Source organism: Erythranthe guttata, chromosome 11 (assembly GCF_056151865.1).
Source record: "Erythranthe guttata isolate IM_541 chromosome 11, IM_541, whole genome shotgun sequence".
Classification (NCBI taxonomy): domain Eukaryota; kingdom Viridiplantae; phylum Streptophyta; class Magnoliopsida; order Lamiales; family Phrymaceae; genus Erythranthe; species Erythranthe guttata.
Window position 1 is genome coordinate 17,274,030 of NC_142543.1, and position 18,353 is coordinate 17,292,382.

At 32.5% G+C, this 18,353-nt stretch overlaps 1 protein-coding gene and 2 non-coding genes across 3 annotated transcripts; 2 read left to right on the plus strand and 1 right to left on the minus strand.

Moving 5' to 3' along the window:
• Positions 1-5,403: 5,403 nt before the first annotated feature.
• Positions 5,404-13,422, minus strand: LOC105955884 (ubiquitin carboxyl-terminal hydrolase 17). Its single transcript, XM_012979684.2, has 11 exons — positions 12,820-13,422; positions 9,819-10,815; positions 9,635-9,723; positions 8,765-8,850; positions 8,508-8,670; positions 8,311-8,425; positions 7,576-7,733; positions 6,656-6,740; positions 6,364-6,576; positions 6,158-6,219; positions 5,404-6,068 (listed from the first exon to the last, which is right to left on the minus strand). Exons 1-11 carry the CDS (start codon positions 13,083-13,085, stop codon positions 5,705-5,707), a joined length of 2,598 nt encoding a protein of 865 aa, XP_012835138.2. The 5' UTR covers positions 13,086-13,422; the 3' UTR covers positions 5,404-5,704.
• Positions 13,423-15,123: 1,701 nt separating this feature from the next.
• Positions 15,124-15,205, plus strand: TRNAS-GCU (transfer RNA serine (anticodon GCU)). The gene has a single exon. It is a non-coding gene; the product is annotated as a tRNA-Ser (tRNA).
• Positions 15,206-15,340: 135 nt separating this feature from the next.
• TRNAS-GCU (transfer RNA serine (anticodon GCU)) lies at positions 15,341-15,422 on the plus strand. Its single transcript has one exon. It is a non-coding gene; the product is annotated as a tRNA-Ser (tRNA).
• The last annotated feature ends 2,931 nt before the right edge of the window (positions 15,423-18,353 follow it).

The window sequence follows — 18,353 nt, forward strand, 5'->3', positions numbered from 1 at the left end:
AGAGTCTCTAAAAAATAAAATCTCACAGTAGAGGGCTGTATAATTTTGAGTTCCTAAACAAAGTCCCATAAAATACACATGAATCTCCAAACAAAGTCCTACTAAGTTTCTTGTTGGTGTTGAATTTTCTTCTATAATTTCTATATTTTGAAGCCTAATGGAGTTGCTTACTCCATTAGAGATGCCCTACGATGTCGATTTTTTTGCACCAAACTCGATATAACCAACATGTCAATTTGGTTTACGGTGTCGCTTTGTAGCATGTATTTTTTACATCTTGATGTCGATTATAAACAATTTCAACTTTAATTGTTTTTTTCTTATTTTCTTTTTTAAGATTGAATAAACTAAGGAGCTTGCGGCGGCGGAGGTACTTGGAAGGCGAGTTTGCGGCGGCGGAATCACACAAAAAACATAACAATTGCACTGGGGGGTGTTATTTTTTTCTTGTTTTACAAAATACTTGTTCTATTATTTGGTCTTGTAGAACAAATAAAAGGTAATGTACTAATGGACATACTTTTTCATTTCATCTTAATAAAATAGAAATTTTTGTGGTTTTTTTTTAATTTGGTCTTACACTTATTGAAACTAGTATTGCGACTAGCCACGATCTTATTGCAATCAGCTCGGTAAATTGGTACACCAAACCCTCGGATTATAATTGTAAGCTAATAGCACAGACCACCTATGTTATTACTAATTGTCAAAAAAAAAAGAGTTTGGTGTTAAAATATTAACAAGAACTCATCTATGCTGTGTTTTTCAAAGTAGATCGAGACCCTTATTTTGAAGTTATTATTAACTTATATGAAATGAATAAACTACTCTTAACAGAAATATTATAATAAATAAAAAATAAAAAATAAAAAATAAAAAATAAAAAATAAAAAACAAAAAGACAGCAAAAAGAATTACAACAAGGGAAGAATGAGAGTGAGGAAAGCTACCGAGAGAAATGGGTTGTTGCGATAATGGCCATAGTTCGTCGGAACGGTGCAGTGCATTGTTGTGGGTACTGCCTAGGGGTGATAAACGAGGCGAGCCGGCTCGACAAAGGCTCGAACTCGAGCTCGTGTTTTTTGAACTCGAGCTCGAGCTCGAACCCAAATTTAGTTGTTTGACAGCTCGCGAGCCGGCTCGCGAGCTGCCTTCTTTTTCGTTTTTTTTTTTATTTTATATATATTATATTTTTATTGTTATTCTTATTATTATTATTATTATTATTATTATTATTATTATTATTATTATTATTATTATTATTATTATTATTATTATTATTATTATTATTATTATTATTATTATTAACTAAATAATAAATAGTTTATAATAATAAATATTTCTAGTATTTAAATAGAAACAAATCTATATTACTTAAATAATTAATAATAATATACAATAATTATTAGAAATAGGGGGGTTTATTTTTTTCTTGTTTTGCAAAATACTTGTTCTGTTATTTGGTTTTGTAGAACAAATAAAAGGTAATGTACTAATGGACATACTTTTTCATTTCATCTCAATAAATAGAAATTTTTGTGGGTTTTTTTTTTAATTTGGTCTTATACTTATTGAAATTAGTTTTGCGACTAGCCGCGACCTAATTGCAATCAGCTCGGTAAATTGGTACATCGAGCCCTCAGATTATAATTGTAAGCTAATAGCACAGACCACCTATGTTATTACTAATTGTCAAAAAAAAAGAGTTTGGTGTTAAAAAATTAACAAGAACTCCTCTATGCGGTGTTTTTCAAAGTAGATCGACCCTAAATTTGAAGTTATTATTGATTTATATGAAATGAATAAACTACTCTTAAGAGAAATATTATAATAAATAAAAAATAAAAAACAAAAAGACCGCAAAAAGAATTACAACAAGGGAAGAATGAGAGTGAGGAAAGCTACCGAGAGAAATGGTTTGTTGCGATAATGGCCATGGTTCGTAGGAACGGTGCAGTGCATTGTTGTGGGTACTGCTTAGGGGTGGTAAACGAGCTGAGCCGGCTCGACAAAGGCTCGAACTCGAGTTTGAGCTCGTGTTTTTCGAGCTCGAGCTCGAACCCAAATTTAGTTGTTTGACAGCTCGCGAGCTGCCTTCTTTTTCGTTATTTTTTTTTTAATTTTATATATATTATATTATTATTATTATTATTATTATTATTATTGTTGTTGTTATTATTATTATTATTATTATTATTATTATTATTATTATTATTATTATTATTATTATTATTATTATTATTATTATTATTATTATTATTAACTAAATAGTAAATAGTCTATAATAATAAATATTTCAGTATTTAAATAAAAACAAATCTATATTACTTACAAAATTAATAATAATATAGAATATTATAATAATAGTAGAAATTTTTTTTAAAATATAACTAGAGTTCATTATTTATTTTATAATTTTTTTTATTTTCCTATAAATATTTTTTGATAAAAAATTGAATGATTTTAATAAAAAAAATTAAATAATAAAAAAAATTAAAAAAAATTATTAAATGAGACCGAGCTCGAGCTCGTCAAAATTGGCTCGAGCTCGGGCTCGAGCCAAAAGAATTGGCTCGATGAGCTCGAGCTCGAGCTCGGCAACATGGACTCGAGCTCGAGCTCGAGCTGGCCAAAATAACTGAGCTCGGCTCGTTCCCACCCCTAGACCTTTTTATTTCCATTGCAACAGTGTGCCTATGTCGCAGGCGGAATGGACAAGTTTTAATTAAAATGCTAAAAGGTAGAATTTATTTCAAATATATTTTTAATGCCAACATTACAATACAATAATGTGAAGAAAAACAATTATTAAAAATTAAAATATAAAAATTACAACAATCTTGTATTAACATTATGAAATTGCATGCAATATTAATACTAAATAGAACGTCGAGTTGGTCCAAAGTTTTCAAGATTATCTCTTTGAGTATCACCGGTAAATGTGACTCAAATTATCCATATTGAGGCTCATTTGATACATGAGATGAATCGGTATGCACAGATGCTTTATGATTATGATGATAGTACCCAAATCTTTGATATCCACTATTGTCAGAAAATACATAATTGACCTCGTGATATCTGGCATTTATGCTTCTAGAAGACCCGCTATCATATCGAATGTCACCTGTATATAAAGACTCACGGTATATATTATGCACCGAATCGTAGTAACTATCAAAATCACTACATATATCGTCATCATATCACCTAGGCTCCTCTTCATCAAAAGCTAGCTTTCGACTTTCCCTCATGGCATTCTGTAATTGCTTCTTCGTGATTGTTGATAAATGTTTTTTGTGTGCGTATTGAGAACCTTATTCATCATCATTCTCGTTGGTATCAAAGTCATGAATATTCCTATTTTCTTCCTAAATGGACATTATAATTGTTCCTTTTTTTTTGTTTTTTTTTCCATTATTGCTCTAGTTGCTTCAGAATCATGAAAATGTTTTCACAACATTACCAAAAAAAAAATCAGACCTATTCTACATGCCTCTACTTCTCCAGACACATGAGCGATGTATTGTTTCACCCACTTGTAATTACTACATAACGGAATTTACATTTAATTTTCTTCCGACTATTACCAATTTTCAACTGATTGTTTGGACCCATTCTACATGATTGTGGAAAAAGTGTGCAATTAAACGTCAATACTAATTTTGCTATTGCTGCTAATTTTGGTATTGCTTAAATATATGTTAATATTTTAATCTTATGCACGTCAACTTACGTATTCAATATATTTGTTTAAAAAATATGATTATAACTAAAAATTATAGACTACAAACTTTTAGCAACATATAAATTATAAACATATCAAATTGTACCTTTTACGAAAAGAAAATCCGATAATAGTTGAACACTTGTTTTTCTATTTAATCACTTTGTCTATATTCCTTCTTTCAATGTCACACTATTTATCTACATATTCCACCACTATATATAACCCTATTTATCAACCGAGATTAGGGCAAAACAAAAGAACAATTGTTATTTTTGAATTATGAAAGGATTTACAGGCTACGTTTATTGGAGATGGAAGGAAAAAAGACAGAAAATCATTGAAGAAAGAAAAGAGACGAGCTGGTTTTCATTTTAAAGATGATGTTATTACAACTTCTCATATTTATAACCAAAAAATGTATGGCCATTTTGATTGTATTCTTAAAGAAGAGATGAATGGACACCACTCCACCAGGTGGCCTGAGTTAAATTTATTTTATAAAAAATCTTTAAATCATTTTTTTCTAAAAGTTTGTCCATATGATTTACATTTTCTATTCAAAAGAAATGAGACAATTAATTTATTATCTACGTCAAATATATTCTTCTTTTCATAATATTAGAATTTTTGATATTATAAAATTGAGATTGTGAAATTTTGATATACACATATTCATATTCATAATTATTATTAGAAGAAGAAATGACACATCATCAAAAGTCGATATGATACAGAGAATGCAACCGTCACATAATGCATACTTCAAGGGGCCAATGTACCCTTATAAATAACCAACATAGTGTAGTCAAATTGATTCAAATATTTGTCATTTTTATGAACCCTGCTAAAAAGTATTTAAATTTAATTTAGTAAAGACACTCCAAAAAATACTATTGAAATCAGAAAGAAAATATTGAACCGAAACTCAAGGCAGCAGGTCCTGCGATTTCGAAGGCCTAAACATATCTTATACAGATAATATGTCATAAACTTATTGTGTTTTTAGGTATCTAACACATAAATTTTATTGTTATAAGTGTTAACTAGTTTGTTTGATAGATTTACAAGTGATATGTTGCTCGTGTTTATATACTACTCAACCCTTAATGCATGGTGGTAATTGAGTTTAATCCCACAGTTGAGAGGGACTCGATGAATATTTTAGAGACTCAATAAATATTTTAGATATATTCTACATGGCCAGTGGCGGTACAATCGAGAGGTTTCAGGGAAGTTCGCTTAGAAAAATATCTACAATTTGGTGACAACATTTTGCATATTTTTACAGCATTCTTATAGACAAAAGTAGTATACTTAGTTTTTTTTTTTTTTTTTTTTTTTCAGTTTTTTTGGTCTAATTAGAACATCTTTGGTCCGATACTGTAAAATTTGATCCAAAATAGATGGATCGTCAACTAAATATAATGTAGTTAGTAATTATTGTCCTTCTATCATATTGTAAAATATGACAATCAATTACACCTTTTTATTAATTTAAATTTACAATAAACGAAAAATCTATTTTATGTATATATTAGCAGAACAAAGTTGGCTTCTCCTATTTTACATTAAAATTATATTTTGATTTCATTTTCTATAAACACTCTTTCTTTTAACTTCTCAGTAAGAAAATATACCTGCAAATTAAAAGTCAACTAATACGAAAAATGATATCGAAATCAATGCAATTGCTTTCATAGATTGAAGAAATATAACAATTATGACCAGTTCCTGAAAATACAATTAACTCGACCAAGGATTTACAGCCTCTAACTTAAACACAACTCGAACTCAGCAAACAAAATGTTCGAGTTGCTTCTCTCATTGTTCTAGGGCGGGTTAGTGAATATACCTGTCAAATTTTATATACCTAAATAAATACAACTAGGTAATTATCTGCTGCGTAGCAGTCGGTCATAGTATACACGGGGAACTCCTTTCTCCTTCTCATGTGTTTCCGTTCAAGAAAAACAATCACGGGCCGTAAAATCTAGGCCCGAATATATATCCTGATAAGTCCTCTGCACTCGAGTCCTTTGTGCTATCTGTACTATACGAGCCAGCATCAGATGCACTGAAAATAGAAGAATTGTCACTCGATGAATCCAATATATGATTTTTCTTGTAGCGAAATCCCCATTTGTCATAATCTAATATATGGTTGTTGGTCAAATCATGAGGCGACTCTGTTGACCAATCGGACGAGCTTGATTTGAATTTCCAGTTTTTCTTCTGAGGAATGGTACTTGCGGAAACGGCTTCTGTATTTCTCTTGGTTTTTCCTCCATCAGAATAGACATCGATGTTTGTCAATAAAGATGGACCCCGTGGTGTATGCCTAATATGATACGATACTTTTATTACTACAATAAATACTGAAGGAAATATATATAAGTTTTCCGAATCGAATTAACCAATATAGATCACCTCGAATAGAAGAGAATATATGCTTCCACAGATAAAACAGTCGCCAGGTCAACACGGCTTACCTACAAAGGAAAATATATAATTAATGATGATAACCCTCGACTCAAAATGACCGGAAAATAATATATATATATATATATATATATATATATATATATATATATATATATATATATATATATATATATATAAGATGACAGACATACTCTGGTGTCATCAATTCTAAACCACTCTCCCCGAAAATCTTTGACATAACTTATGTAATGACCACTGTAAGCAGCATTCATCGTATTTGAGTGAACGACCACTGCATAGAGATTATATATAGGGTATTTGTCGCTCTTTCCACTCATATAAGGAGCAAGGTTCAGAAATTCTGGAAACTGAATTGGCTTACTCAGCTTTTCTGAGTTGCCTGACTGCAAAAGGAATTGCAAAGCAAGATTTAGACATCATGACAAATAAAATACCAAGTGCTGCTAAGTAAATGCGAATTACCCGAAATCGCTTCAAAACAATTGTAAGAATGTTGGGAGCTTCAATTACAGTCAATTTCTTCTTAGCTTTCTCATAGGACTTGCATCTGCAATGAAATGTATCTGGATCCGTTAACCATGATAAACATCAGACGGACATTGACTTAAATTGGGTTGAATACATTGAAATTTAATTCTCTCAATTCATAAATCATGTTTGCACCTTGGATATCAGTAAAACAGAAAGTGAGGGAAGCCTTTACGTTCTTTTGGTCTCAAAGGGAAACGTAAAAGTGGTTATAAATAAACAATTACTAGATTCTTGATATACCATACATATGTTTTATTTCTTTTTTCACCCAATGTTCTTCAATAGGATGCTTATTGAATCTAAAAGAAGAATCTAACAGAATTTCGTTATCACTGATGGTGCTCTTCCTTTACAATTTTCTTAAATATCACAATCCAAAGACAACGTTCTTCTCAGAAACACGCTATCTACAAGTAGTCACAACGATATATCACTGTACTTCTCTTTTCTTATGTGCCTTTCAATGTCAAAGTTTCAAGTAAGAGACAGTATAGAGAAAACAAACTGAAGTTGACGATACAAACTTATTCTTCAAGGGTCCACTTTTAAGATAAATAGTCATTTTCAGGAGGATAACTTTTTTTTTCTTTTTCGAAATGCTAAAATTCCCTTAAATATCTATGATAGGTCCCTATAGAGAGATTACTACTATATGCAAAATTGATGCATAAGATCATATCTACGCAGTTTAAAAGGAAAGGGGAAAAAACAAGGAAAGGGTCACGTGATCGAAGTGATTTTATGAGGGCAGCACATATGATACAAAACACAGTTTACAAAACAAATAATCACTATTTGAATTAATCTCAAAGAAATCTACAACTTCTAGTATAATGGACAATTGCACTAACCTGCTGCACTTGTACTTGTCATCTCCACCAAGTGTTTCAGATATGGTGAACTGCGCAAGAGCCCCTTCGAGAGTATTGATATCCCCATCGATCTCCACAGTAAGATCCATCATTCTGTCACACTGTTCAGATCTCCGTGAACACTTCATACACTTAATCTGGCATTACATACGACACTAGTTAGCAAAAACCACTATCGTATTATTTAAAACTAAAAACCATTAACATATAGGGATGTGATGAAAATCGTTTCACTTTTACGAATATTGTTTCGACTTCAAACATGATTTTGACTATTTTGAAGCCTGAATTTGGCAAAACTCAAAACACAAAATTTATAGTTCTTTGAGTTAGCTTTCTAATCCAACTTGAATCACCAAGATTGGATGTCGTGTGAGAAAGATATGCATAAATCAATGAACATTGCACATAACTTTTTGAGTTATCTAAAATTCAAAATGTAACTCATTCATGCATAACTTTGTCACCCGATATCTGATCTAGCTTATTCAAGTTAGGATTAGAAAGCTAACTCAAAGAGTCAAAGGACTACAGTTTTCGGGTTTCAAATTTTGCCAAAATCAGATTAGAAAATGGCCAAAATCACATTCGAAATCAAAACAATATTAATAAAACTGAAACGACGTTTAACATTTCAGTAACATATAAGTTCAAAAGTCAGTGGCTGACAGGAAAAACATCATGTTTTGTAATATAATCAAAATGAAGACGGACCTTGGATCTAAGATAACCGCCAAAGGTCTGGCCCAGAAGGGTTGAATTTTCAGCTATTGAGCCAGAAACACATGCTTCTTCAAGCCATATAGATTGCATTGTATCTACCACATTTCTGTATCACATATCATAATCACTGTTAGTATATTCAGTTTAATATTTCTCGAACCAAAATCAAAATTCTATCAGACACTTACCTCAAAAAGTCATGTGCATCTTCTTGTCTTCCATGACTTAGATGACTTCCAATCCTTTGTATCTGAGACAGTATTCCAACTGGAGACAAAGGAGAGTTCGTTTCTTGTCCCTTCCGAATCAGATGTTCAAACTCACAGATGAGGCACCAACCCCTCTTGCGACCTAAATAATTGTTCAGAAAGAAGACATAAGAAACAACACTACTGGAGATCTACATAAAGTGTTAGCAACTAATGAATCACAAATAGGTACTTGCATGTTTTAGAATGCAGCCCTTGAAGAAGATAAGAAGCAACTGGCCGAGTAAAAGCCAAACACTGCAATACTGCATTCGCATAACAGCTGTAAGAAGAAACAGAAAAGGTTACATTATATATACAACACAGAAATATTAGCTCATGCTGCCATTGAATCAAAAGAAGGAATAAATATATTTAGAAACATGGAGGATAAAAACAAAAGCACCATATTTTTTCAAGCACAAAAAGAGCAAAGATGAGAAGACAATATTAACATCCCTATCTCTTTCAGCAATAAAACGATTTCTTATTTTTTCTGTACTAATGACTAACTTTTCCCTCGTATCTGTATAGTCTTCACCAGATACAAGAAAAGAAACTTCATAGCTTCACAGGATTGAATTCACCTTGTTTAATATCCATAAATAAAAAGAAACTAGTACGTCAATTTATAAATAAATTCAATATGTAACACATGAAGCTTTTAGGAGTAAAGATCATACTGTAGGTTTTCGCTAACCGATCCCAGAAGGAAAGGCCAAAAGCTTTTTCGTCCAGATAATAAAGTTAATAAGAGAAATAGGGTGGGCACTACTACTCAAACATAGTTTGAAAACATAGGAGACATTAAAGAGTAACAACAATGTCATGGAGATCATACAACAAAACTGATACTTCTGATCTAAACTTTTACTATCATGAGATGGAACGGGTCCACCACTGTGACGATTACTCAGAAAAATCAAAAAACATCTCCCGCTTATAAATATGTTATTTCGTCAAGAAGACATGCTGACCATAAAAACACATGAGCCAGAGAGCCAGATAAGTCATGCACATTGCACTAACAAATATCAAAGCATGCGCTTCGAAAAATGAGAACTCACCTATTTCCACAGTTGAAGAGGCCAACAGGGTGAAGTTCCAAACCAGTACAAGAATACAGTTGTATGAAAAGCTTGGGAGAAAATATCATCTGTCAAGAGAAAAACATGACCAATCATTAAAGCATGAAAACCTTTGTGAAAAAAATTCGAACTTATTTAATTAATAAAATTCACGGAAAATAACCTTATGGTTGTAAGCAGAGTCCTTCCCCGTGTCAAATGTGTAGGACTTTGACTGTTTTGGTACTTTAAAATGTTGTACAATTTTCCGTACTGATGTTTTCAGAGTATTGCTGGTAGGTTGTGACAACGTTTGGACACCTTCACTATCTGAAAGCAAATTTTGAGTGCTTCCCATTTTTGCACACACCTTATTATTTTCTGAACTCCTAGACAACATTGGTCGTGTTTCTTTTTCTTTGCACAAATGTGCTTCATTTTTCCAGTAATCTTCTGATGACGACGTTCTCAACGATTTTGAGCATTTTGAAGTCCTGAATTCAACATTAGGCACTTGATGATTGCCTGATCCTCTACGGTACATGGATTTTGTTACTTTACTACTAGAAGATGGCTGTGCTTTCATGGAAGAGGATGTCTTCAAAGAACTATTGGATTGGAAACTCTTTGACTCAGTTGTATGCGGGACAAACCCTTCCAACACAGCGGCTCCACTGCAAGTTCTTCTATCTTTGATGCTTGTTGTTTGAAAGCCTTCATCAGGTTTGGCAGCTTTTGTCCTTTTTATCTTATTAGCCTGAGGTGTATAATTTACTTCAGAAACAGTAGAATTCAACGGAGATAGGCTTGGTATATCCAGCTCATCAGAATCAGAGATACTATGCGACCTCTTCAATTCAACACTATCAGAAGCCAATTTATCTGGCCTGGTTGGAGTATTCGACTCAAGGACCTTGGTGGCTGAAGCATCAAATGATATCTCACTACTTCCACTGGAAGAAGAAAAGCAAGGGGATGAACTACTAGAAGATCCAGTATCACCAAGATGTTGAGTGGGATCAAAACCAAATTTTGCTTCAGTGTTAAAATCGATCTGAGACTGATTTTTCGTTGCTGTTTCCACAACAAATTCACTTTCCTGGCTAGCTTGCAAAAGAGTTGCTGGTAGACAATCATCCTTGTGACCTTGTCTCCAGTGAATTATTTGACACTTGCCAGAACTAGAAGCAAAGAAAAATCAATAATAAACATGAGAAAGCGCTAATCCAACCAAATATGACCTGGTTTACATAGGCAAAACCTAACAGAAGTTCTAGTAGAAATTAATTTCACCACCAAACCAGAACTTCAAAATTGCCGTCATAAGGACGACTAAGTGAAAAGCTGACACATCAAAATGCTGCTAGCGTGATTATCTTAACAAAATGCTCCTTGAAAGAGTATTTGAACGAATAACTATGCTAAGTGTCAGGTTATATAAGTAGCTCATATAATCTCTATCGGGTTCTATTCAACTGATGAGAATTTGGAGGTAACATATGCAGAAAGTAGTTCATATATGCAATTCGGTATGTGCATTTTCAATTTCCAGAGAAATACCAAATGTGGGCATTTTTAGCCTCAAGAACTCAACACTTGAATAAAGATCACCACTAAATCCGGATGAAAATCTCCAAATCATATCGTATTTTTAGCTTTTTGACCACTAAAAAGTTTAGATCTACTTAGGAAATTTGTGATACATAATACATCCAAAACTGGTAAACAAACAGTAGAAAATCAACTACCGTGCTTAAAGTCATTATTCCAATTCTTTAATGAAAATAAATTGGATTTTGTAAGAGCCCAAACTCCTAGATAATTTCCATGAATCAAGATTTCATTTTGTTTCCAAATAACATATTTAATGAAATCATGGTTGTAAGAAAATCTAACATTGTCGATCAAGTTCCAGGTTGTCCATTAGGTCATTAAACTTAGGGCAACTGAGAGTTCACTTTTAAGGTTGCCAAGTTTGCTTAACTTTAAGATTATGATCTGGTGTTGGACCGATGACATTAATATATTTTTTTTCCAAATTGGGACTACTTTCTCCACTTTTGCTCCTGTTTCTTTCTTTTAAATTTCTCTTCCATAAACATCACAAAGAGTTAACAACTCATTTTAACACCTAATAAGTTTATCAAAATATTCGGCTATCCTTTTTCCGGTGCAACTACAATCTAAACAAAGTTCACTAGATCAGAAGATCTAAAACCTTCTTCTCATAATATCTAAAAATAAATATAGAATTTCTCTCAAAAGAGTATATAAAATGTGAACAACGGAGTCATTGGTCAAGAGAATGTTCAGTCTTCAAACGTACATAAGATGCTGATTATCTAAGTTAAATGAAAGTTAACAGCATTTCGCAGGAAATCTTATTCCAACCCTAGCTCTAAATTCAACAGACCTCACCCTGTCACAAGAAAAATGTAAGACCTTATCTCCTCACAGCTTTAGTCACTACCATTTCAGACATACAACTGGTACATAACAAAAACAAACATATGATATAACTTAGTACGAACGAAGAATCGAATCGTGAGAGGGAAAACCTTGCAAAAAACAAACTATTCGTGTGTCATCAGGATTAAAGCAGCCAGTGCCACTAAACATTCAGACTAATTTACTGGTGCAAATGAATCCCCCACATGCATTTAACAGTTAAACGTAAACCGGTAAACGACAAGACTACTGCACCAGACAGCTACTTGATAACTGTGCCCCCCACATTATTCTAGAATAGAATGCGAAAAAAATATGATATTACTGATTATTTTCTTGCTTTCTTTGAAAACAACTTACTACTAACAGGTCATAGTGCAAATTGATCGCATTCCGGCTTGTTCTCTATTCCATTCAACCCTCTTTTTCTTATAACTAGACCAAACGATTCCACAATAGTTTTTTTCTATTCGCGAAGCCACCTACTGCCTGTATCACTAAGACACCTTACCTAGATTTTAAGCATCTCCTAAACCTATCAGGTTCAACAATACACTAATTGCAGATTATTTTTTTTTTCTTTTTTAAGAATCTATTATTCATGACCTAATGTCTCAATCGGACAATTACTCACTTCTTATTAGAAACCCCCATCTTTGAAAAACATTAAATAACAATATTTGAGCAGCAGTTCAAACAAATACGAATTAAAAATCAGAGATACACACAACACTCACCAGTATCTGACAGCTTTGCACTGGGCACACCTAGTAGTAGTTGGGCAACAACAAACAGCACAATAATACTTCTTCTCAAGCTGCTGCGGCGGCGGCTCCGGACGAAAATCATAGCCGTCAACTGCTTGTATCTTAGCAATTTCCGCCTCTTCTTCGGAGGCCGCAGCCACAAGCCTCAAAATCTCCTCCCTCTTGGCCGCCTCATTCCCCCACTTGCGGCGCACTACAGCCCCGAAAATTAGCAAAATTACGACAATTACTAGCATCGATTTACGATTCTCTTCGAGTCAAATTAACCGGCGGCGAGGATTCACAAACCCTAGGAACCGAATTTTTTTGCAGTAATACATAGATGTTGGTGCTGTGCGGTGGAAAGTGGCGGCACCGGCGCTCCGCGGTGGAGAGGGGTAAAATTGGAAATAAATGAGAAAATCGAATTTGACGTAAATTGACGAGTAACGAGTGTGGAGAATTTTGGGGAGTGAATTCTCGAAGACTGAAAAAAAGTAGAGAAAGGAATCTAAAGGAAGTAATGAGCGTGTTTGGTTTGGTGGGAACTTTAGCCAATCACTGTTTTTTCTCCATTTTAGATTTTAAAATAATTGTTCTCGTTTCGTTTTTTTTTTTTTAAATATTCCGATTTTCGATTTTTTAGAACCGGTTCGAACAGTATTGGAATACATATTAGATATCGAATTTTGATCTAATTTAAATTTCAAATATTTTTATACGATCTTTGTTTTTACTTTTTCTCGAAAATTACACTAAAATATCAATATTATTATGTATCTTTTATATTATAGGTGACTGAAAAAATAGAAACTCCGAATTGCGTCAATTTTGATTCCATATCTTCCGATTTTCGAAGAAGTTTGTCATTCAAATCTGCGGGCCCACACATTTACATTTTTGCTTCATTTTTTTACCTTAAAAATACAAATTGGCCAACCAATTCCTTGGCACATGGCAGCTTCTTAAAACGCGTGTGTGCTAATGACGTTTTACTGTAAAAGTGAAATAACTTGTAAATGTTCCCTAGTTTTGAAAAAAAAATGGCCTAGAAAAAAATTGTCCAAATGAAATACGCATCTTGATATTCCACGACTTCAATTTACATACCACTCCGTTAACATGTTCGTTTTTCACAAAATTTCTATCTAGATATTTCCAAAATTTGCAATATTTTATCTTTTAATTTTGCAATTTTTATTGTTTTATGTCTAAACTATTGGTATAATAAATTTCTTGAATATATTAATATTTAAGAAATTAATATATTTACAACTTTTTTTTAGAATCGGGCTTTTTACATCTTAATGTAGTTCATTAACGGGTTAAGAATGGTCAACTAGGAAGCGATTTTATATGTAAACTTCCCATAATACTATTTTGATTTCATAAACAATAAACTACGTCATTTTCTTATTGAGATTACAGACTTTCAGTGTCGGCGGTTTATTTGATCCTTCACCTGGTGAATTTTTAAAATAATTTTGATAGGGCTTTTAAAATACTATTATGATAATTTTGTACTTAGATTCATCGAGTCAAAATGTAAACATAGATCAGGGAGTTTTTATATGTTTACTTTAATTGTTAAAAACTTTCGCGTATGATCAAATTATTTCTAGCGAACTACCCTTTCAAAAAATAACCATTGATTTGGGTAAATTGCATTTTACCACCCATAGGGTCGATGTACTCATAATTAGACCCTTTCAAAAATTAACCATTGATTTGGGTAAATTGCATTTACCTCCCATGAGGTCGATGTAATCATAGTTAGACCCTCTATGGTTTGAAAAATTATGCATATGATATCCCTTGAGGTTTGATATTGGTTTAGACTTAACCATTAAACTATTTATTTTTTTGAAGTTTCATGTTTATCCTTGAACAAATATTAAGTAAATAGATTGTCTCATCATTGAGGTTTGATCTAATTACATCAAGACCCTTATATTTTTTTAAATATTACAGAGACCTGCTAGTTTCACATTTCACTCTAAAACGTTTCGTTTGCTTGGAAATATTAGCCATGATTAACTAACTAATTGGACTTTATTAGATGTTTGGTATCTCCAAATAATAACTTATTGGGTCGACCTGCAAATATTGTGTTAGCATGGCTTATCTTGCCTTGTAAGTATTTTTTTTATTGGATCTTCAAAGGTAATAATACAATTAGGTGTAATTAGATTATTTAATCTTATCTTGAAATTGATGCATAAGTAAAAATTGAAAAAAGTTCTAAGAATATATTTTAATTTTAAAACTGATACAGGTATAGATAGATAACATGTGGTCGCTTTGGCCGAGTGGTTAAGGCGTGTGCCTGCTAAGTACATGGGGTTACCCCGCGAGAGTTCGAATCTCTCAGGCGACGATTGTTGTTTTTATGTTTTAATAATTATATATTTAGAAAAACATGGATTAAATTACAAAAACCTCCCTGAACTTAGATTAAATTATGAACAATACTACAAGCTATGTAAAGTTAGATAATTCTTCCCAACATCTGGTCGCTTTGGCCGAGTGGTTAAGGCGTGTGCCTGCTAAGTACATGGGGTTTCCCCGCGAGAGTTCGAATCTCTCAGGCGACGATTGACATTTTTATGTTTTAAATAATTATATATTTAGAAACACATGGATAAATTACAAAACCTCCCTAAACATAGATTAAATTATGAAAAATACTTTTCACCTATCAGTAATTACCCAAATCTGCCTGACGTTTGTTTCTTTCTTACACCGACCCCCTAATGACGTGATTCTTCACGGTATCTTTTTTTTTTTTTTTTTTTTATGGGAACCTTTTCCGAAAAATGTCGATTCTACTTCTAAGAACAGTCTCTTAAATGTATGTGGCCTTGATAAACCTTCAGAAGCAATCTCATTATTGCAACATCACATTGCAACGTCACTACACTTTATGTATTGCTAGTATGATCCATCATAACATACATAGGCATTTTTTAAAAAAACATCTTTGAATGGCTACTTTCAATTTGCTCTACGTTTGTAGGGGTAAAATCAGCATTCTTCGGGAAAATTCTATGGAATAAAAAAAGATTCTATAAAAATCACACTGCAAGAGGTATGTGTAAGACGTAATCAAACATCAGGGAGACTTTTTGTAATTACAAATAGGTGGGGCGTTTTACGTGATTTAACATAAGTTCGGGATGATTTTCGTAATTGACCTAGAAAACATTAAATACATACAAGTTACAACAGATACAACTGTATATATAAATTGCACTTTGCCTCCTAAAAAATGTCATTTTGCACTTTTCCCTTAAAAAGAAAACGAGACTGTCCCCCTTTAAAATATACGACTCGGTGCACTTTACCCCAAATATGTATCCAGTCAATTCTCATCGGGTTTGAATAAATTGGAAGGGGAGTTTCGTCCTTTAAGACTATAAATATCATTTTACCTTCTTCCACCTCATATTACAGTGGTTATGAAGAACAAAGAACAAATTTTGTCGAAATTGGAAGAGAATTTCGTCTAGCTTGCAAGAGAATTTCATCAATTTGGGAATATTTTTTTGTTAATTTGGGAGCCATAAGTAACTACGAAAGGGGGATTTTAAAATCGAAAAAATTAAAATGACATATGTACCCTTAATCCGGCGAGAATTAGACCGGAAATATACATTTGGGGCAAAGTGCTCCGAGTTGTATATTTCAAGGGGTGACAATCTCATTTTATATTTTTAGGGAGTAAAGTGCGAAAAATGTATTTACTGAGGGGGCGAAGTGCAATTTGCTCTTTTTTATTTATTTACTTCTCGAGTAGTTGAGCTGGAACTTATAACACCTGTCTCAGATACAACCTTTGACGCGGCAAATCGGTCAGGTCTTTTCCTGAAGCGCCAGTAATAGAAAGACACGTGGCAATTGGTCTAATTAAAACTACTTATTACAGAAAATAAAATGTCATTTTTTATTATTGAATTTATTTATTTATCAATTGTCAATGTTCCATCTTTGTTGGCTCCACTCAAGTTGGAATCAATCAATTCTCTATTATGTCATATAGTTTGTCCCCATATACACCTCAAGAGCCTTTTTATTTATTTATTTAAACCCCTTTTGTTTTTTAACGATTTATATTTGGCCTTTAATTTCAACAAATTTCTTAATTAGCCCATCGTCATCTAGGTGGGGAGGGGTGATTTGTTCGATGCTACACCCGGTGAAAAATACCGGGTGGGTCTTCTGCTGCCACGTGTCTCTTTTTTATATTTTATAATAGATTATCCGCTAGGGTTTACCTTTAGGGGTTTTAGAAAAATAAAAAAAAGAACACGTGACAGCAGAAGACCCACCCGGTGTTTTTCACCGGGTTTAGCATCGAAGGAACCGGGAGGGGTCAAGTCAACAATTTATTGCCTATTAAATTGCCCCTTTAGCTTATCAAATTAGGGGTTTTGACTTTTAGACTTTGAAGTTTGAACAATTCAAATTATACATACATACTTTTAGAAAATGTAAAATGTTATCAATAATATGTAGAGGCCAATATAGACAATTTTAGCTAGGAGGTATGATAAGTATCGGTTAATTATCTATCCGATTCGACCACCCAATTTTGCTGAATATTAGAAATTATTGTCGGCCTGACCATTGGGGTCAGATAATGGTTGGCAAACAACTTTGTAGGGTGAAAAAATGGGTCGGCTGATTGGTATCATCGGCCATCTAATTTAATTTTTTTTTTACAATATTAAGATGTTATTCTATCAATATTTTAAAAAGTTTTTCAAAAAGACATTCAGAATTTTGAAAAAACTTATGTTGCAAATATTATAACCTTAAATTTAAGAGTCTTTTTACTAATTTCAACATAAATAAAAATTATAAGGTAAAAATGATTCGTAAAAGTCTATAAAGTTGTATGTTGAGTTTTGACTTCTTTTATATATTATTTTAACTTTAAAAAATGAGAACTACAATTACATATTTATATTAAGTTTTTATTATATAAAAAAAAAACAATTGGTTGGATAATATCGGCCAACCAATTTTTGAGTAAACTGAAAAGTACCAATCGACCCATAAATATATAGGTCAGTTAAATTTATCGGTCCGACTATATGCATAAGTTAATTATCGGTTATCGGCCATGAAAATTAGGTCGAAAGTGGGTAAACCGACCCATGTCGTCCCTACCGTAGAAGTATGTATGGTTATTGATCTTGTTGATGATGCATAATTCATAATTTTGTCAAAGTAAGAGACTTGTCTTAATAGTTAATATTCTTCTTTTTATTTTTTCTTTTTTCATGAGGGAGAATGGCATACTGGCGAATGGTGTTGTATTATTATTCGTAGAATATATTCATTGAATATATTCATAAACCCAATAAAAAAATGTTAGAATATTTTTATGTCACACAAGTGTATGTTATATTGATCCAACATGTTGGACCCTTCTTGGGATCCAACTCCATATGCTATATCATATATTAATTGACTCAATTATTTTTTTTCACTAGGGTTATTCAATGAATAAGAATAAGTTG